This window comes from Octopus sinensis, linkage group LG5 (genome assembly GCF_006345805.1).
Source record: "Octopus sinensis linkage group LG5, ASM634580v1, whole genome shotgun sequence".
Taxonomy (NCBI): Eukaryota; Metazoa; Mollusca; class Cephalopoda; order Octopoda; family Octopodidae; genus Octopus; species Octopus sinensis.
In genome coordinates, this window is record NC_043001.1 from 85856775 (window position 1) to 85880250 (window position 23476).

The following is a 23476-nucleotide window of genomic DNA, read 5'->3' on the forward strand; positions in this document are numbered from 1 at the left end:
CAAACGTACGATCACTGCCATTTATACTCAGTAGAAAATACCATAACATTGATCATTAACGCTTAAACTACGACAAAGTGTTTGATAAATGTCAGAACCAAAGAAACAAACAAGAAAAAAATTTCTTTTTCTAAAGTGAAATTTTTATATATGTTTTCATTTTCAATAAGTAGAAAATCTATAATTGTTAGTCTCTCACACAATAAGATTTACAATTTCATTATCGAAAACTGCCATAAAAATATTCACTTTCCTTTGATGCTGGCCATATCGTTGTAAATTTTTTGAAACATCAGTTGATGATGTCCGACAGTTAAGAGTGAATAAAATCTTACATATAGAAATGCTTTGAATTTCTTGGCAAAAGACACCACCGAAATAGTTACTAACATTCTGTATTCTGGCAACCTGTATAGTCACCAGATTGACGATGTAGGTTGCCAGATGAAAGTTGCCAAATATAGGAAGACAAACCAAATAAACCTAGGCAAAGGAATCTTATTTTAGGAAGAATATATTTTCCGTAACTAATTGTTCCAGTAGAGAAACCGTGAAATTTCTGGAATATTCCAATTACACCCCTTTAAAATTAACTCAGGTGCTCTACCTGACTGTATAACACTAATAACTTTCTTGTCACAGTATTTTAATTTATATCTCTTATGATTTCAATTACGGGAAGTAACCAGACCTAAACTAGTCATGGATTATCTCCCCTTCCATCTATAACATTACAATGTGCATGACGGTGACTGACTCAAAAACAAAATGGCGTATATTTGGAATTGACGAAATTATTTGCTTTTATCTCCTTTATTTTTATGATATTCCTGAGAATTATCATGATATTTGCTTGGTGGAATTTGAAGTAGCAAAACATTAATTTTAAACAATATTCAATTATAGAATGACTATTGCTTCTCTCTGAATTATTTCATAACCAATTACTGTGCATATGTTGTGTACATAATGTCTACGAGTACGAGCCTGTATACAGAAACACACGCGCGCACACACACACACACACACACACACACACACACACACACACACACACACACACAACACACACACACACACACATATATATATATATAATATATATATATATATATATATATATATATATATATATATATATATATTATATATATATATATATATACAATTATAGTTATTTTATCTTGGTCCGATTTTTCTATATATATAATATAAAGAAACCGATCAACAAGAAACGTACATACATATGTATATATATATATATATATATATATATATATATATATATATATGTGTGTTGTGTGTGTGTGTGTGTGTGTGTGTGTGTGTGTGTGTGTGTGTACATATATACTCAAAGTACACTAAGGAATTCCGATTCTGCAATTCTCGTGGATGCCGCCAGGTAGCCATAGCAAGTGAAGTTACTACAAGGGACATACCCAAGATGTAAATTTTGAATTTTAAATCATATATATATAAATAGATAGATAGATAGATAGATAGATAGATAGATAGATAGATAGATAGATAGATAGATAGATAGATAGATAGATAGATAGATAGATAGATAGATAGATAGATAGATGTGTGAGGACTGGTGAAAAAGTCGTGGCTTTAATGGTATCCAAACTTGGCTCAAACTTCCGAGTTCTTTTACACAGCTTAAAAAAACTGAAGGGCCGCTAAAATAAATATGTGAATCTAAAAGGAGAATGTGTTGAATAAAATCATAATCAACTGATCCTCCTGTATTTTCTTTTGCCCAAATCCAGGAACGTTTCAAACCCACCCATGTGTATGTATATATATATATATATAATCGGTGTTCATTCAAAGCAAAGAATAGCAACTTACGAAACCGCCGGTATGCTTGAATCTCTTTAATAATCTCACAATAATAACTTTTATTACTTTTATTCCTACCACAGTTCATCTAATTGTATATAACTTTCGTTACTTTGCAGAAAAAGCCTTAATTTTTTTTATTTACAATGTGCATTTTCGTCGATTTTTCTTACTTTCCCCTTACATTGCCACGTGTTGTTTCTATTTTCTTTTTGTAACATATTTCTATTATATATATATATATATAAATGTGACCGCGTGTATACCGTTGGCGATTTATTTTCCTCCGTCTTCCCTTCCCTGGATCTTTCCTTTTCCTGTGTTTCTGACGAAAAGCTCCGCTCGAAACGTCATACCCTCCTTCTTCCCTTCCTTCCTGAGCGTCCAATAATACTATATTTGGTCCACGTCCTCGCGTTGTTATCTTTTCTCTTTGTGTTTTCATGTTTGGATTAACTTTATATATATATATATATTAAATATATATATATAAAGGGACTTTGGCGAACAAAATAAGTCCCTTTAATAAATACAATCGTAGAGAGGTCCTACAGATGCATGCACTGGCAAAAACACACCTTTCAATCATATGAATAATGATTAATATAGATAGCCCCTTGAATTTTAATTAATAAAACTCTTAATAAAATTCTTTTTGTACTTTCAAAAAACTACTACCCAAGCCAGTGAGGTATGTGTTACCTTTGTCCCTATACCTCGCCCTCCTCTTTCTCTCTCTTCCTCTCTCTCTCTCTCTCTCTCTTTCCCTCGATCTATAGTAAGCACAATCATACATACAGACACAAACCGTTCACCTCACCACTGTGTCTTTTCTGACACCCACCCATCCACAAACACAATCACGCACACACATACACGCACACACATTAATGCCGTTATATATAGTCAAACACAGACACTCATTCACAAAAGAAAATTCACCATTCATTTGAACTGCACCCTTTCACCTTCCTATTCTTTTGCCTCTCTTCTCCTACTTCGTTTGAACCCTTGAACCCTTAGAACATTCTAGAATCTTCTACATCCAACCATTTTGACGTCACTCCTTATAAAGGAATTTTTTTAAAGAGACACTCATTATCACTATGGGCTCCGTGTGAGCAGTCATCTAAAAGTTTTTGTGCATCTTGATGTTGACATAAGTTCCTTGCTTTTCCTGATGAGAAAGCGGCATAATATACTCCTTATTCCTTCGCAATTAGGAATATGCAGCCTTCGAAACATATGTCGAAAATAAAGAAATTTTGTTAATTCGTCGTTCAATTCCATTCTTTCATATATTTATATTTTTAAAAAAACATTCAAATTTCCACACGAAAGCACGTAACTTCAAACGTTTCTTCTCTGATGTGAATTTGCTACCCAGGTATCGATTAACCGAATTATCCTTAACAAGATAATTAATTCAACTACTCTTATATATATATAAAACTGAAAAAGTGTGTCTGTCTGTCTGTGTGTTTCCCTAAAACTTGAGAACTACACAACCAATTTCATTCAAATTTTACACATGCTTTACTTAGGATCCATGTAGTTTCATGGGCAAAAAAATGTTCAACTTCTTGACTAGAGCGAGCCCTTAGCAATATCATATCTTCTCCACTATTTCAGTATTACGTGTTAAAAGTTTCTCTATTTTATGTCAGATACTTTCACTTTAACAATAAAAATAATAATAACAATTGAATTATATGTAGTTAGTAATAATTAAAATCAAACTAAAGTATAATATGATCGTAACATAACAAAAGTAAAAATAGCAATTGGTATAAAATTGCATCAATAACTTGAACTTGAATAAGTGGTTTCACATGAATGGGAATAAATTAAAAATAAAATTAGCGTGCGGAAATGGAATAATCCAGATGGATAATAAAAAATTAAATTAAAGAAAAGACTATTGTCTATAAAGTATACAATGTAGAGAAAAAAGAAGATTTGAACATATGGAGGAAAGCACCTTCGAAAAGTATCAATCAGAGGCGGTAAATTTGCCACAATAGAAGCAAGGTTCGAGTCAACGGAACATGCAAGGGAGTACTCGACTCGAACTTGCAAAGTGGAAATATTTTATCTTTACCTTTATATCTGGGACGTAGGACGTCCCGGAAAAAATGTTTTAATGCCCCCCCTCCCAGAAGTAGAGGTAGGCTGGATTGTAGCCACACTTCTATACAAGAGGGAGGACAAGATACAATTGATCGAAATTACAAGAGACGGGCTAACAATTCCAGTCTGTTATATATTTTGAGTATTGTTATCACTAGCGATATCAAGATATAACTTTGTATTTTGTATTTTATGTGTAGATGTATATATATAGATGTACATGTAATATGTACACATATTTACATGCACTAGCACTATGAGCCGGCAACGACGGATCTTTAATGCTAGTATATATATATATATATATATATATATATATATATATATATATATATATATATACATATATATATAATTTGCAAATAATATATAACTATTTCGTTGACATCATAAAGGAACGCAAATAAATAACACCAATAGAGCTAATCTATGAATTACTTAAGCGACTTCTTTTATTGATAAGGTCGAATAAACCAAATCATGTTAAAAGTTATCTCATTGGCTGACCATAATGTCCAATCTTTCGTTCATTTTAAATCATTTTCCAAGATGAATTGCTGATGTTTAGAAATTATCTCCCGTGTGCCGGAGTTAATAAATGCTGTTAGTGGTTTCATTTGGAGTGGAGCGCTATTCTCTATCTGAGAAGGAAATTTGAACTTATTAATAGTATTTTTAGAAGTCAGCCTGTAATTTATTTCCGATTTTTATAATTTTGGTCCATTTCAGCTACTTTACTTTGTTCATTATTTTAAAGTATTTTTTAATATCATTGAATATTAATATAAATAGCTTTCTTCTCCCCAACATCTCTGTGTATTTCTGTCTGTCTCTTTCTATCTATCAACCCACTAATTTATTATCTATATCTCTCTGTCTATCCGTCTAGTTATCTATCTATTTCTTCCTTTTGCCTCCTTCGTCTCCCTCTTCTCTCATCTCTCTTTTCACACTCTTGCCTGCTCTCTTTATCACTTGACATCAGAAATTGTTCATTTTTAGTCATCGCATTTACTAAAAATCGAATTCGCACTTCTCCACTGGATTAAACATTTGTGGTGCACCACGGCAGTGATTGTAAATCACAGTTTTATTAATTGCAGGCGGGTAAAAAGAATTCATACATTTGCAAGTCTGAATATTTCGCCTCTGTATCAGTAAATTGAAAATATTGTTGTAAGTAGTAATATAAAACTCACCAGTTTATCTTCCTTGTTGCTTGATCTTCTACTGGTTTCATTCTTGAAAATAGAAGATTGTTAATTAATTTCAAAGGAAAGATTAAAAGAAATTATAACGAGAAATTATTGCCCACCTTTTCAAGAATGGCACATAACTATATTTACAAGGATATCAGATTTTTATCATTTTCGTGGCCTTACATAATATTGATTTCAAATTTTGGCAAAAGAATAGTAATGTCGGGAAAAGAATAAATCGATAACATCAACCTTATTACTCCCCTGGTAAATGTTTTATCGACACCAAAAGAATGAAAAGCAAAGTCGACCTCAGTGGAATTTTAATTCAGAACGTGAAGACTGACGAAATGTATGTCATCCGGGGTCCTAATAATTCTGCCAGCCCGCTGCCTTAACTTCATGTAACATTAATGAGTGAAACATAATTCGATACACCAACCCTTTATTCGATAGACGAAAAAGTGTGTAGCAAGCTTTTGTTTTTTGGCCAATTCTCTGTTAGATCAGATTAGGCTCTAGGTTTTAGGCCTTGATATATGTATTCTGCCAAAATGAAATTTGCCTTTAACTTTGTGGCGGTGGGAGGGAATCGGTAAAACAAAGCATCACTCGATGATATCAACTATATTCTCTTCTAAATTCCATTTCTTACGCCATTCAAGAAACATATATTCTTTAGTGACGGAAAAGCCTCAAGATGGCAGATCGTCAGCACGCCGGATAAATTGCTTCACGGCATTTTGTCTGTCTGTACGTTCTGAGTTCAAAATCTTTTCTTTCTCGGTGAAATGAGTACTAGTTGAGCACCAGGGTCAAAGTAATCAACTTACCCTCTTGCCCGAAAATCTGAGGCTCCCTGCGTATAGCAGAAAAGATTGTTTAGTGATAGAAAGGCGGTTGACTGTTAGAATAGTGAGAATGTTGCCTTATCTCTTCCAGCTCTTTACGATCTACTCTCGGTGCCTAAGCTATTAATCATTATATAGTGACAATTTGTTAGTCAATGCTGTTTATACCGAGATTGATGCCATTAACCTTCAGTCTGAGCTACACAGGTCAGCTGAAGAAATGCTAGAGGGGTTCAGTTTCAGATGGAATGATTTGCTTTAATGTTTAGAATAAGAATTGTGACGTGGAACACAGCAACGATACATCCTTTTCTTGACACTACTGTGTAAAGGTCGAAGAAGGCAATGACTTACTCAGAGGCTTAAATGAGATTAAAATATATCTGTTGCTAAAATCAGACTCAGGTAACAGTTCTCTCTGAGCTATTGTTTTTGTCTCTTCACCGCATAATGATTATTAATTAGGTCGTCTAGGAAACCATAAGACAATAAAATATGCACTCGAATATTTTTCAAGAGATTGGGTATATTAATCAAATTATACAGTATTAGATATTCATTACAGCGGATCTTACCAATCGGTTTCGCACTTCGTGTTAAAACCGGATGCTAGACAGCTGTACGGTTATGTAAAACAGGGGGCTCGTCAGAGCTAGCAGGTAGGAAAAGATTTTGGCCACTACTCTCCGTTATTGGAGATTTAATCACTTCCGATTTCTGAGTGCTTGGAGAATAGACGAAACGAATGGGCTGTTTCAAGAATTATTTCCCTTGTCCCCAAAATTTTGTATGATACTCTAAGGGTACAAGCGTTTTCTTAAAATGTTTAAAAGAAAGGAGTTGGTGCTCGTGCAGGATTAGAATGTGTGTAGGAGTATTACATGTATGGAGTGTTGGGGGAAGGGATTGTGAGTGGGTGTCCGAGCATTTAAACTCCTGTAAGGACGCATATGCGTTTGTGTATTCGTTTATGTATGTTCTCACCACATTATATATGATTACAAAAGCTTGATTATCATTTGTCATAAAGATATTCTCCCTGTGTAATTTGGCCCAGTGAAAGACAAACGGAACAGTGTCACGTGGTCTTAATGGAGAGAGTAAGCAGCTTGCCAGTTCAAAAGGACAAAACTGTCATAGAATGAAAAAATTAACTCATACAATCAGCGATTGTATAGGTTAATTAGTGACTGGAACATAGCAATAAATAATTAATTGCCAATCAGTCAATTAGCCCTTCTTTGAATACGGGCGTAATAATACGATTTTACCACATTTCTAAATACATAATGCCTTCCTAACACAAATACAGATAGTCTGTACTGGCCGAGATGAGTATATGAGATCACGCCCAGTTGAGACTACATTAATTAGTCAGATCTCTGTGCAACAAAGTGAACTGCCCTGAGTGAAGGAGAGTCAACTACTGAGATGGCTAGTATCGATCCCTTCCCTTAAAGATCACAGGTCTGGTTACTAAATATTTTTCGCCCTTTTCAAGCCTAACCAGGCTCATGGGCCCGGTTTCCCGGTTTCTTTGGCGTATGTGTTCCCCCCAGCCGGAAGGGACGCCAGTCCATCGCAGCACACAGGAAGAGAGAGTGAGAGAAAGTTGTGGCGAAGGACTACAACAGGGGTCGCCACCACCCTCTGCCGGAGTCTCGTGGAGCTTTTAGGTGTTTTCGCTCAATAAACACACACAACGCCCAGTCTGGAAATCGAAACTGCGATCCTCCGACCGCGAGTCCGCTGCCCTAACCACTGGGTCATTGCGCCTGCACGATTACTGAATTAGAAACCATTATTTATTGAAGTCATAGCCAGTCGTAGTTTTTCAGCAGCAGTATGAAGCTAACAAGCTCGCCATGACACAACATAGATTCAGTCTCACCTTGCAGCACCTGGAGCAAGTGACATGTACGAAAACCCCTGGAGCCGACCGACGTCTAATGAGTGAATTTCGTGGATGGAATGTGGAAACTCGTCATGTTCATGTGCATTTGTGCCTATTTGTGTTGTGTGTGTGTGTGTGTGTCGGTCTGTCTGTTTGTGTGTGTGTATGATTGTGTGTGTGTCTGTTTTTGAGTATGTCTGGCTGTGTGTCTTTGTCTGTCTTTGTCTGCGTCTGTATGTGTTCTGTGTTTGTCTGTGTATCTGTGTGACGTGAGAGTGTGTGTGATAGTGTGTGTATTTGTGTGTGTGTGTGTGTTCTAAAGGCAATAGGATATGATTTGAGGAAGATTCGGTTGACTTTTCTAACACATCATGCTTGACGGCTAGATGCTCCCTTGTTGTTTAGGATCGCAGTGTTGGATCGCAGTGTTGACTAGGTTGCAAAAAAGCATGAAGCGGAATAACGGCGGAAGAGAACAAGAAACGGAAACAAAGTAAGAATAAAGTAAAAGGGAGAAAAGAATATACAACTTTTGTAGTGAAAACAAAAGGGGAGAGGAGGGGGCGGTGACGGAGAGGGGGAGAGTGGCGGTGGAGGAGATGGGGTTGGGTTGTAGTAGGGAGGGGAGGCGGAATGTGAGGTGGGGAGAGGAGGTGTGGGGAAGAGGGGGAAGAAGAGGAGAGGGTGGTGGTGGTGGAGGAGAGGGGGAGGGGAAGAGTTGATGAGAGTGTCGTTGGAGAGATGGAAGTGAAGGGTAGATGGAGAGGGGCAGAGGGAAGAAGTAAGAAAGAAAAAAGGCAAGACAAATGATGCTAATTTCGAACTAGAAGAGTAAGACAGTAAAAGAGAGTGAGAGAGGGAGAGAGAGAGACTGAGACAGACAGACAGACAGACAGACAGACAGACGGACAGACATACGGAAAGAAAACAAGCGAGGAAAAGAAGGCTGCTTTATAACTAGAATAAAATGGAAAGGGAGAGTAGTGAGAGAGAGAGAAAGAAAGAAAGAAAGGAAGAAAGAAAGAAAGAAAGAAATAAAGAAAGAAAGAAAGAAAGAAAGGAAAAAGAAAAAAGAAAGAAAGAAGGAAAGAAAGAAAGAAGGAAAGAAACAAAGAAAGAAACAAACAAACAAAGAAAGAAACAAAGAAAAGTAAGATGCTGAGTTAGCAACGGAATAAAGAAACATTAGATACAGGAAATAAAACAGGAAGAAGGAAAGAAAGAACAAAAATGGAAAAGAAAAAAAGATGTCTAAGCATGAAGGAAGATGTTAAAGAAGAACAGGGAAATTAGAATAAATATAAGTATCTGCGAAAGAAATATGGAGAAAAAGAGAAAAGAGAGAGTGGTGGAAGAGAAATAAAGCAGACATGCAAGGAAAAAGAAGAAATAACGATGAAAGAATTCATAGAAAGAAAATAGAAGGCAATACAGAGAAAGACAGGAAATTTGAAGTCAGCCATTTTAGAGGCAACTGTAAAGAAAAGCAGGTGGGGTGTAATTAGTTAATTTAACATCATTGACTAATTAATTCCTCATTTAAATATTTTCGTAGATAATTGCTGGACTCTACTGAAATGATTTAATTACATGAACTGCTTATCAGCTTTGTAATTAGTTGCTAATTGCTTACTGTGATTAAAGCTACTTACATAAAGTTGTCTGTCTTTTTCATGATACATTTTCATGTAGCAGTCGAGAATATCGTAAAAGCACTGACATATGTAATCCACTCTGGACATTTCTTGGCCGTTTCGACCATGAAGACCTGATAGAGTATAACAATATATAAAATATGATAATATACAATAAAAATATAATAATACGAAGATGTACTTGCATAGCAAGTGACCTGATCTGAGATCGTGTGCTGGAACGAAAACAATTGCAACGTGGAAGGTGTTTGTAAGCCATTTAAGAAACACACAAAAACCGTTAGATTCACTTCAACATTTAAATTTAATTTGTTAAAATACTTTCGTCGCTTTGAGACCGTTACCTGTTCACTGACAAAATTCCGTGCTGCATCTGAGAAACTAACAGTTAGTTCATGATATATATGTACGTATGTATGTGCGTATGTATGCATGTATATAATATAATAATAGTTCTTTCCTTATTGGCCTTAAAGGACGTACACGGAAGGAATTTAGTCGATTACAGCGACTCCAGTACTCCACTGACACTTACTTTATCGGCCCCGAGAGAGACGAAAGTTAACCACGGCGGAATTTGATCTCAGGTCGTAAGTACAGACAAAATGCCATTAAGCATTTTGGCCGGCGTGCTAACGATTCTGGCAGCTCGCTGTCTTAAATTACAATAAAATATTAAACAATAAAATTCCACAAAAGAAGGGAAGCTCCACCCAGGGGCAGCCCATGATCCCTGCATATCCTGGAACCGCTGCCACGAACGACATCTCGGGCATATATCCCTCTCTTTTTCATTTCTTCCAGTCAAAACGCGCATGCTCAGAATAGGCTTATTCACATGCCATCAAATATAATAATAATGTACCAAAATGTGAAAGCAATAATAATAATGATGATGATGGTCCTTCCCATCGAAAATTTTCATCTCAATTTTTTTAAGCAATTTTCTTAGTGATGTACAAGGATCTCAGTGATGGTGAGTTTTTGTTTGAGATTCATGTCTTGTGTCTTTCGTGCATCACTTTTGGGATAGATTTGATTTGAGCATCATTCTCATTCAACTAATTTGACTACTTCTAGAACTTCTTCAGCTGATGATGTGATACCGTCACGAAGATTATGCCACAAGACTTCAGGGCCATTAATTTCCTCTCTACTCTAAAGTTTTGAATTTAGATGTATTTCAAAATTTTGTATCGTTTCAGGATTTTTTTTTAATGAAAACACATTTATTTCAGGAGGTATACTGGATTTCAATGGCCTCTTTATATGATTTGATAAATACCTTACTGCAAACCATTCTGTGATCCGAGTAACATTCGGGAGTGCTATGATCTCTAATTAATCTGTCTTCACTGTAATCGTAACTCTTGGTTATGACATAGTGAAGCGTGTGGCAGTTACCTGATCGAAAATTCTTCCAGATGTTTTTACTCTTATCTTCCTGCTGAAATATCATATTTCTAATTGTTAAACAAAAACCTTGACAAAAACAATAGTCGAAAACTATTTGCATTCATCTTACCTGTTCCATGTTTTCTTATAACCTTTGCCCACACTGTGTTTGTTACTTATTCTTGCAATAAGATCGCCCATTAATATGGCATTGTCGTTATACGAAATTTTACTGATAACTATCAGCAATTTAGAGTAGAATATTTTGTGTTCTTGTTCAGATGGTAAGAAAGTAGGTGCATACGCATTGAGAATATGCATAAATGGGGTATTACCAATGGCAGCATGAAAGGTCATGAGACGCTTATCAACTGCTTAGGGGATGTATGGAAACTTAAAGCGTAAAGCCGATTTCATGGCAAATCCAACAACATGAATTCTCGCCTCATCTGTTGGATTTCAATAAAAAAATGTATGATCATGTCCAACTTCTAATTCACCAGAATCTGCAAGCCTGGAACCACTTAGTACAACAATATCAATATTATATGAGTCTTTATAAATAATGCTGGTTTTTGTTCTAAATTGTCTTTGCTGTCTTGTAAGTTCTTACGTTCCAACAACCAAAGATTAACATGCTTCTTTATTTTGTCTTTATCTCTACTACAATAAAGTAGATGGCTAGATATTTGCAGTTAATGCCAAGCTTATTGAACACCTTTTTAAGGATCGTGAGACTGAAAAAAAAATTCGTGTAAAACAAAGCAACAGCAACAAAAATTAATATAATATTAATAAAATTAAAATGAATAAAATAATAATCTTGATGAGGACTTCGATGGTGATAACTTTTTAATTAACTAAGAGAATTCAAATGTCATGACAACAATCAATACAATTATGATCTGTGGAGATTTACGTAAAATATATCTAAAGAAATTAAAAGAAACAAGAAAATGTTAGAAAAGTTTACAGAAAATTTTTCAAAAGGCGTGACAGCAATCTTGAGTCAATGATGGTACCCTACAGATTCTAAGCTGACCTGAGTAAATTCCTTCTCTCAGTTAATATTTTCCAGTCTAAAGGTTCATTCGCTCTAGCTATGTTCACCAAAACATCCAACTTTTAAAAAGTTTATTGAGTCACAACCGTTCAATCTTCATAACCGCCTACTCCTCCAAATATAACTTGAAATAGCCAATGGAAATTTCGGTGAAGGAGAATATTTGTATTAAATATTTTCAGTTACATCCACTACAAAATTTCTTTCGCTTTAACTACCAGATAAGAGGAAACTATTTTTTCTTACACGGGAAAAGAAGTATATTCACGTTAGATTCGTCCAAATGCTGGATTTATCTTATGTGTGATACTCCACAAATCTCAAAATATCAGTGGACACTTGGACACTGAGTGAATGCTTGCAAAACGATTTCTTCAGATACAGTAGGCTGTACTTCTGTGTCTTGAGACTTTGATGCGAACTCCTTCGCAACATTTTCAGGCTAAGGTTTTTGGAAGTTAACCACAGTTCTAGTTCTAAAAATGCTCGAAACAGACCAGAAAGATAATCATCTTCGTCGCCCGGAGATTCCCTCAGGTCGACGTCCTACTTCGCAATACTACCCTATTATAAAACACTCATACGGAAGTTCTGCAGATTGCATTGCTTGACTGATGGAGGGCTATGAAAGCCTGAGCAGTTTCAGATATGAGGATCTTAATTTTGGTCTTCATGCTCCCTGAAAGAGGCGAGCTGGGAGAAGAAAAGACTTGACAAAAGGAAATCACCCCTGTAGGATACATTTCTCCCAAAGCAGACACTCCACTTCTGGTCACATAAAAAGTTGGGTATAGTTAGAAATAATTTCATCTCAAACTAACTCTAATCCATTCGGTGATCCGGCTGTGGTTAAGTAAGTATCATAGACTTCCCTCTTATATGTTGGGGTTGACTATTTCATATCAATTATATGAGTGCGTGTGTTTGTATGTGTGTAGGTGTGAGTATGTGTGTGTAAGAAAATTAAGCCAAAGAGGGAGTTAAAATAGAATTAGGCAGATATGCATGCATTTTTTTCTCTTACCACAGATTTTCTGTCTCTATCTACAACATCTGTGCATTGCTCGATTATTTGGTGGATATATAATCTAAGTGTAAGTTGTAAAAGTTCGGCCTTTATCACTAACAAGCATTAATTTGACTGTAAGACGAAAATAAGTGAAACTGCACTCCTTCACATACAGTAGAGCAATACAGAATAACATACCTGCATACGTATGCACAGAGATACAAATGTACTCACTCACTCTCTCCCTATCTATCTCTCTTTCACTCTCTCCCTCTCTCACACATACACACACATACAGACACACACATACATACGGATATACATGCATGAGCATAAAACAATGTATACAGATAGGTGTGCATCGCACACTATGTCAACTTACCGAATTCACGGGCTAAAAACCGTGCTATGGCCATACTTTGAGGCATTGTTAATCCAGTGTCAGTCTCTAATACTGGCAACATTGGCGATGATAGTTCTGAAGGAAATAACAACAACAACAGCTTTAATAATAATAATAATAATAATAATAATAATAATAATAATAATAATAATAATAATAATAATAATAATAATAATGAAAAGAAGCAGGAGAAAAGAAGAAGAAGAAAGAAGAAGAAGAAGAAGAAGAAGAAGAAGAAGAAGAAGAAGAGAAGAAGAAGAAGAAGAAGAAGAAGAAGAAGAAGAAGAAGAAGAAGAAGAAGAAGAAGAAGAAGAAGAAGAAGAAGAAAGAAAATAATAATAATAAAGACATTGAAAGACTTCTGGCAAAAATCATTCATCCTCATTGATAGGAATTTCCCAATCGACATATATGTATCTTTCAAGATCTACCAAAAACTGAGCAAGTATAAAGATCTTGAAATAGAAACTGGCAAAATGTGGAACCTCAAGACTAAAACAATACTTGTCGTTATAGGTGCCCTAGGAATGATAGCAAAAGGGGCTGATTCCTACCTACCTCAGATATCAGGAAACCCCAAAATGGCAGAAAATCAAAAGATAGTGTTCATGGAAAATGCCCATATCCTACGTAAAATACTGTCTATGTAACCTCAAATTTTAAAACAAACCTACCATTTTCTTGTTTACTTAAACATTCTCTATAACAAAACTATGTGCAAAACCAAATATATGACACCCTAGGCATAATACCAACTTGAACTTCTAACTTGTTGTCTCTTGAGGTCTCTGGGTGTGACTTAGAGTCAACTTGTACAAATACAAAGCAAAAGTCAAACAGATGATGATGATGATGATAATAATAATAATAATAATAATAATATTAATAATAATAATAATAATAATAATAATAATAATAATAATAATAATAATAATAATAATAATAATAATAAATTCCTTGATGCAGTACCAGGCAGTGGCTCTCATGGCTTCTGATCTTAACTGATTGGAAGTGTTATCATGTACATTGTTTTGTCTTGGTATAAAAGATGGGCTACAGCAAATATTCTGCTCAATACCACAGATTTGCTCGTCAGTTGTTTGACCTTAACCAGTTGACCAAGTCCCTTAGTGGCTGACGATATGTGCATCTCTGATCACGAGCAGAAGTAGTGGGGGAGCATCATAGCCATGTGTTGAGAGGGATTCTTTGGGGTTTGAATAATTCACTTCTGGAAACATGGGTGGTTCTTTCAACATCCTTAAACAACCCTTATTCAGGTACCTTTTGAGCGGGATGGGCTACTCAGCCTGAAGAAAATTCTAACTGGGCCCCACCTGCAAGGTCATGTGCTGTTTATCTTGATATGAGATCACCATGTCGCGCACATATGGTTGTGATGCATGTGCCTGGTGTACCTTTATCAGACGGGTAGTCATGATGGGTATATTGGGCTTCGTATATTTTACCCCAGTGTCACTTTGATGGCATGGGCTGCTCTCTCACTCAATAATAATAATAATAATAATAATAATAATAATAATAATAATAATGCCCTGATGCAGTACCAGTCAGCGGCTCTCATGGCTACTGATTTTAATTGATTGGAAGTTTTATCATGTACATTGTTTTGTCTTGGTATAAAAGATGGGCTACAGCAAATATGCTGCTCAATACCACAGATTTGCTTGTAAGTTTCCTGATCATGGCCAGTTGAGCATGTTCCTTTGTGGCTGACTATATGTGCATCTCTGATCACGAACAGATATTGTGGGGGAAGCATCATAGCAAAGTGTTGAGAGGAATTCTTTGGGATATACGTAGATAATTCACATTTGGAAACATGGATCTTTTGTTCAACATCCTTAAACAACACATATTCAGGGACCATTCGAGCAGGTCATGTGCTGTTCATCTTGATATAGGATCATGGTTGCGATACATGTCTCTGGTGTACACTTATCAGAGGGGTAGTCATGATGGGTATAATGGGCTTCGTATCTTTCACCCCAGTGTCAGTTTGATGGCATACACTGCTCTTTCACTCAATAATAATAATAGTGAAAATAATAATAATAATAATAATAATAATAATAATAATAATAAGAAGAAGAAGAAGAAGAAGAAGAAGAAGAAGAAGAAGAAGAAGAAGAAGAACAACAACAACAACAACAACAACAACAATAAACTTTTCTACTAAAGGCACAAGGCCTGGAATTTGGGGGCAGGGGACTAGTCGATTACATTGACTCCAAGGTTTCACTGGTATTTAATTTATCGATCCCGAAAGAATGAAAAGCAAACTCGACCTCGGCGGTATTTGTATTCAAAACATAAAGACCAACGAAATGCCGCTAAGCATTTTGCCCGGCGTGCTAACGATTCTGCCAACTCGCCACCTAACAATAATAAATATAATGATGATGATGATGATGATAATAATAATAATAATAATAATAATAATAATAATAATAATAATAATATAATAATAATAATAATAAATAATAATAATAATAATAATAATAATAATATAATAATAATAATAATGATAATAATAATAATATCAATGATAATAATAATTTCATTTAGTTGGCATAAGGGCAAAAGTTGAGGGGGGCAATACAGAGACAGGCATAGAATGTGGGGTTTACATATAATGAAATGACAAAAAAGAAAATAAAATCGTTTCAAATTTTGGGAGAAGGCCGTCAAGCACTAGGGTCGATTAGATCGACCCTAGTGCTTGACTGGTACTTATCTTATCTTACCTATCTCGAAAGGCTGAAAGCAAAGTCGATCTCAGCGAAAGTTGAACGAAAATACGAAAGAAATGCCTCTAAGCGCTTAACCCTGATTGTACCATCACGCTGCTTTTAAGAAGAATATCGAGCATAGGCGGAAGGTCAAATACTTTGATTTATGTGTGTGTGTGTGTGTGCGTGTGTCTGACAGTTGGCCTTGTACACACACACACACATATATATATATATATACATGCACACACACACATGTATATATATATATACACGCATACACACAAACAGAGAAAAACTCAAACGCATATATCTATGTGTGTGCGCGCGCGTTTTTTTTGTGTGTGTGTGTGTGTGTGTAATCGATTAAATTAACCGCAGTATAAATCAGTGGTATTCTTGTATATACCCTTCATTAATTACAAAAAATTTCAACCACTGCAATTTTTTTTTTTTTTTTGATACAGTAAAACAAAAGAAAAAAATCATTACTATAAATGTTTTTAAAGCATTAGTGATTTGGAAAATTCGCTAACACAGCTGCTGCTGCTACTATACTACTACTACTACTACTACTACTACTACTACTACTACTACAGATGATGATGATGATGATGACGACCACGACAATGATCATGATGACGATGCTGATGATTTCTATTTTCTGGGGAGGATGGTTAACGCCCATAATTTTTGCATGCCTTTCCAATCAAGTGAAGACGATAAGGTTGGTGCCCGATATCTCGACACCGACAAGTAATAGAAGGCAAAATACTCTAAAACTTAAAATATCATCTTTATATATAAACAAAAAGACAGTAAACAACCAGAGAATCAGTGGTGTACTGCACATTGTAATCATGCACAACAAATAGAAATTTGGTTTGTCAAAGCATGAGCGCTTTAAGGTCATAAAACCGTTCGTTTATGATTGATCTGGAGTTACAGAACAACGACGGTGTACAAACAATACATTATATCCATCATAGACTATTCCAATCTTCCTTTGGCACTTAATCATTCTCTCGAGTACAAACCACAATAAGCCACAAATCATGCAGAACAATGAACTGTACATTAGCAGAGTATGAGCGAAGACCACGCCCACTGATATTGTACACTAAGAAACAAAAATACGATAAATACAAGTTCAACCCATACCAGCATGTAAAACAGACCTTTAAACCTTTAGTATTCAGATTTCTTTATCAAATGTAATGCTCGTTTATTCACATTATTTTGAATTATTCATCAATTGTCTTGTAACTTAGATTTCAAACATATGATTGTACATTTTTAGACTAACATTGTAGGGTAGGTGTGAGATGCCAGGTCTTGTCTGGCTAGTTTGAACATAAAACAGGTAGAATATTTGGGCCGGATATGATCGGTTTAAATAATGTAATAATAAATAAGTGCGCCCTTTTAAAGCCTAGCCATGCTCATGGGCTCGGTTTCCCGGTTTCAATGGCGTATGTGTTCCCTAGCTGGACGGGACGCCAGTCCATCGCAGCGTTACTCATTTTTGCCAGCTGAGTGGACTGGAGCAACGTAAATGAAGTGTTTTTGCTCAAGAACACAACGCGTCGCCCGATCCAGGAATCGAAACCACAATCCTACGATCATGATGCTGACACCATAACCACTAAGCCACGCACCTCCACATATCGGTTTAAATGCTAAACGGCGATGATGATGATGAAATCACTCGATCATGTGATTAGAAGGTTGTGGGAGAGAATTGCACGACAATTCTTGAAACTGAGCCGACCAGCTGGAGACCTAAGTGTAAACTTAAGAATAAAATGGTTGGATAATATCCATAATTTCAATTAATTGCGCTCAGGAATCCATCCGGAAAATGCAACGCCTGTTGCTTCTGATATGACCCTTGGTAGATGAGGTACAAGAGGTGTCTAACCACCACCACCACCATCTAGCACGATCCACCCATGAATAGAGGGCGGCGAGGATTCATGGATAGATGGATCGTTGATCATGCGAGATGCACAAGTTGTTACATCAAACTTCAACATCTACAGTACCTCTACAACGTAAAATAAGACTTCCAAACACTTAGGTACATACACATCACACAGGAACTGCTAGAAGGGCCTCCTAAAAAAATGTATTTCAACCACTCAATGAAATCAATCAGAAACTCATATTGCAATTGGTATGGGTTCACTAAACTCCAGCACCCTACTGGTTTGCACATTAGTACCAATGAGTGCAGAGGAGCAGAAGTTGATGCGCCCTTACCAAGTCCACCTTGTTGCTGGCGTACAGAAATATACAGCACAACGGAAATAATATAACACGTTGAACTGCTACATTTCATTCAATACGATAAATCGCGGCATGTCGGCAAGTGAATTATCACTTCAGATAATCCGGATAATCACAGCCGGACCACTGGTGTGGCGTGTGGTGTGTCGAATGTTCGGACAGCACGGGGTCGGCATATTATATACATGGGATTGCTTTAGCCGAAGGTATGTTACTTATTTCACACGATGCCACTGAGCTAAATGGAGGCATGGACACAGTACAACCGGTAAACTTAAAATCTGTGTTTGAGCTTTCGAGTTCCGATCCGGGCTGAACATGATTCACCCAAAAACAACATTAGCAACTATTCTTTGGGCTCTACTGAAATGACAACAGGTGGTTAAAAAGTTCACTTCGCAACCACTTGATATCTGGTTCAGACCCACAGCGCAGTATCTACTACAACACCCCTGAACTGACTAATGTCGTGTAAATGAATTTATTGGCGGAAACTGTATGGAAGCCCTCGAATAGATAGATAGATAGATAGATAGATAGGTTGGTAGATAGATAGATAGATATATAGATAGATACATACATACATACATATATTAGATAGATTGATGAGACAGATAGATTAGATAGATAGATATAGATAGATAGATAGATAGATAGATAGATAGATAGATAGACAGACAGACAGACATACAGACAGATAGATAGATAGATAGATAGATAGATAGATAGATAGATAGATAGATAGATGTGCCTTCGTCTTCTCTTGATAACCGGTGCTGGTTTGTTTACGTCAACACCGGTAGTTAAACGATTCAGCAAAATGATAACGATAGAATATGTACCAGACTTTAAAAACACAAAAAGAGTACCGGCGAATGCAATTTATTCGGATAATCTCTTCAAGACTCAGTCCAACGACTGAAACAAGTACAAAATACAAAATAAGGCTAACAATAAAAGGATGATAGAATAAAAGAATAACAGAATAAAAGAATACTCACTGGTCATAAATCGGTTCCATTCCGAATATTCAACTCGAACATCAGTAAATTGAACATCGGCTAAAACAAACAGCATACGGCAAACTTCAGCACGGCCGCGCCCATTGAAATAATACAGGGTGTACCTGGTCATTTTAGAGTAAATAAGCTGAACTAGAGGAAAATGTTAGTAAGTTTTACGTAAACGTTCCCTGGACAATTGACTGCCTGACCTCTTGCTGCTGTCAATATATATATACACCATTACCACATACCTTTCGGTCATTGTTTAGTTTAATTTTTTTACTTAACTGCTACAATCCATTATCTTTTTTTTTTTTTTGATGTTATTTTTATTGAGGGTTGACCGTCTGCTGTCATGAGGCTTGTTTCTGACAGCCTACTATATTTTTTACTACTTTTATTGCATCTCCTCCCCCTCCTCTCCTTCCCTCTTCTTCTTCTCCCCCTCCTCTTCTTCTCCTCCCCTTACTTTTCTTCTTCTCCCCTTACTTTTCTTCTTCTCACTCGCCTCTTCTTCTCCACACTTTCTTTCTCTTATTCTCCTTTTTATTCTACTACTTCTACAAGTACTACTACTACTACTACTTTTTATACTCTTCTCTCATTCTTCTTTTCCTTTTCTTTTTCTCCTCCTCATTCTGGTTCTTCTCTTCCCTCTTCTTTTACCTTCCATTCTTCGTCTTCGTCATTGAAGTCGTCTCCGTCTCATCTGCCACTATTCACCCCAGCAAAACTGACCGTCCACAAGAGGCAGGTAAAAGGAGGTTAATTAAGAGTTGCTAAATTTACAGATTGTTCGGTCAATAATTACCTTTATAAACATAAGAAACACACATACATTCATACAGGTATATTTCTGCTGTATGCTCTACTCTGTGTGTGTACGTATATACGTGTACGCGAGCAGACGCATGTATGTGTACGTTTTTAAGTATGCACGACATGGTATGGAGTAAAACGGTAAATGTGAGCATTCAAAAAGCTGAAGGAATGTTTTGCTCGCCACACACACACAAACACTCTTGTCACACACTTTCAAAACCACAAAGGGAGATAGTCACATAAACATATACACACAGATATTAGGTATGATAAGTACATGTAGCCAACTTTAACAAGACTACTAAATTACGTTAATGCCTTGATGTGGTTAAACGATTGACATAACGCTTGTGTGTGTCATCTAACAAAGATAGGCAGGAGATGTTCACTTTGAAGATAATGCTTATTATACCTATTACATATAAATTAACTCCAGCATTCGCAAATAAATACATAACAACATACGTGCTACAGACTTACACAGATCTGTGCTCACGCATACATTCATGCTTACACACATACACATAGAGGAAAAAAGAGACAGATAGACAGACAGTGACAGAGAAACACATGCATACGCATACGTATTAGTTAAAAATTTTGGCACAAGGCCAGTAATTTCGAGAGAAGGGGTAAGTCAATTACATCGACGCCACTGATCAAATGGTTTTTATTTTATCCACCCCAGAAAGGATAAACGGTAAAGCCGACCTCGGTGGAATTTGAACTCAGAACCTAAAGACGAACGAAATGCCGCTAAGCATTTCGACTAGCGTGCTATCGATTCTGCCAGCTTGCAGTCATACGATTAATCATACATATTACATCCAGATGCACGCATTTATACATAAACATGCGGCAGTATGCATGTATGTCTTTAACTCTTAAACTGCTTATATATTTTAAGCCTCATTCAAAGCTATCGGTATCTCTTTACCGTACTGCTACGTTACGGGGGACGTAAAAATACTAACACCGGTTGTCAAGCGGTGGCGGAGAATAAACAGAAACAGATACACACAGATATACGTAGCACGGATTTTTGTCAGTGAACAGGTCGCGGCCTTAAAGCAACGAAAATATTTTGACAAATTAAACTTAAATGTTGAAGTGAATTGAACGGCCTTTGTGTGTTTCTTAAATGGCTTACACACACCTTCCACGCTGCAATTGTTTTCGTTTCAGCACACGATCTCAGATAAAATCACTTGCTATGCAAGTACATCTCCGTATATATATATATATATATATATATATATATATATATATATATATATATACATACACACACACACACGTGCACACACTCACACAAACACACATACATACAACCGAATCTTGTACCCTGATACAAAGCACATCCAACTTGGCGCATCCCATATCTGATTCTTACATGCTATCTCGAACATAAAACCTAGTGACCATATTTGTAACAGAGAAATGATAACATAATTCAACATATCAGGTATTGAACCCGTCCCCATCATATTACATCTGAGATGGTCAGCTCATCTTTCACGTATGAGAGACATCAGGATTCCGAAGCAATTTCTCTTTGGCTAATTCCCAAAAGGAAGGTTAGTTGGAAGGCCACTCCTGCGCTTCGAAGACCATCTAAAAGACAATCTGAAGCGATGCAACATTTTCTTTTCATCCTGGGAGTTTTTGTTTCTCTGGTAGAAATCAGATCCCTCCTTGTAAGAAAAATACATACACGCTTACATACATAAAGTGCATATATATACTCACACCTATATACATATGCTCAAACATACATGAAAAGATACATACAAAAATACATACATACATACATACATACATACATACATACATACATACATACATACATACATACACTCAGTGACGTGTTTTTGGTGAGTGAAACAATTTTTTCGTTAGTACTATTTTCAACATTTATGACACAGCTATCAGCCTTGTCAAACAGTGTTTTTTTCCTCTCTGACTCACCCACTGACAAAACCTTTTATTAAAGGTTATCATAACATTTAACGTTTAGCCTTATTAGATTTCACCCTCGATTCTCTATGCAGAATAATCGCTTCAGACAACATGACTGCAAACTACGAGAACATCAACGCCACCGGACGAATCAAGGGAAAAGAAGACGAAAAAAAATCAACAGAATCATTGCATTTGTAAACATAGAAGAAATCATAATTATAAGATATATCTATAGGAGTTATTTACCCATTAAAGATTAATGTATGTGTATATATATATATATATAATCTTAAGGAAAGACCCTTTTCTTTTGGAGACTTTGCTGATGAAACAAGCCAATCGTAAACGGATTTAATTTAATTTAATTAAGTTCGATTGCGTAAAAATTGTTGTAACCTGGCAGGGTACAAAGTTGAAAAGGATAAATGTTTTTATTTCTCCTTTAGCTTTCAGAATTACTGCGGTTTGAGTTTGGCTGCTCTTTTCAAGTGAGTTGAACGACCTGTAAGGGTCTTTCCTTAATATTTTGTTGAATATATTATATAGTCTGTGACTATTTCTATTTTCTCACTTGACCGCTGGTTGCAGAAAATTTTTCTTGAATTTTTTCTTGAATTTTTTTGCTACCCTATATTGATATATATATATATATATATATATATCTATATATATATATATATATATATATATTACATATATATATATATATATATATATATATATATATATATATTAAGGGTATTACTATACATAAATGTCTCACGCTAGGAGGGACTCTGAAAGTCAAAACTACCATAAGTAAATAAACTCATTGTACCGAACGCGAGGGAATGCAACTCTCGGAGCGAGCATTTTAAAACCAGATTCACCTGCATATCATGATTTCAAATAATTATCTCTGTAAGTCTATTACATATTTCTGAAATGGGCGGACGTTGTCTCACAAGCAGTTATACAGGCAAAAGTGTTATTAAATATGGTCGGATTGAGCTGAAAATATGCACACCTATGTTCAAAGTGCTAGCGAGTTTGCATGGCAACTTCGAGTTTGCTCAATTGAAAGGCATAGCCTCTAGGGCAAAATCCCTCGTCTTTTAATATGTGGCTCCCGTAGACTCGAATGAACTCGGGTTATAATACCGAAACAAGTAAAAATATAATAAACTATTTTAATCTCGAACAAGGTCGGGTATATCAGTCTA

General features: G+C 36.0%; 1 protein-coding gene across 1 annotated transcript in view; it reads right to left on the reverse strand.

The window, feature by feature from the left end:
* LOC115212420 (S-crystallin 4-like) overlaps positions 1-19841 on the reverse strand; it is a 22785-nt gene extending 2944 nt beyond the window's left edge. Inside the window, exons 1-4 of the mRNA XM_029781329.2 lie at positions 19488-19841; positions 13424-13519; positions 9572-9687; positions 5175-5216 (exon numbers count right to left, since the gene is read on the reverse strand). Coding sequence (XP_029637189.1) covers positions 5175-5216; positions 9572-9687; positions 13424-13519; positions 19488-19620 — 387 coding nt within the window. The 5' untranslated portion in view covers positions 19621-19841. The remainder of the gene's footprint in view (positions 1-5174; positions 5217-9571; positions 9688-13423; positions 13520-19487) is intronic.
* Between the last annotated feature and the right edge of the window lie 3635 nt (positions 19842-23476).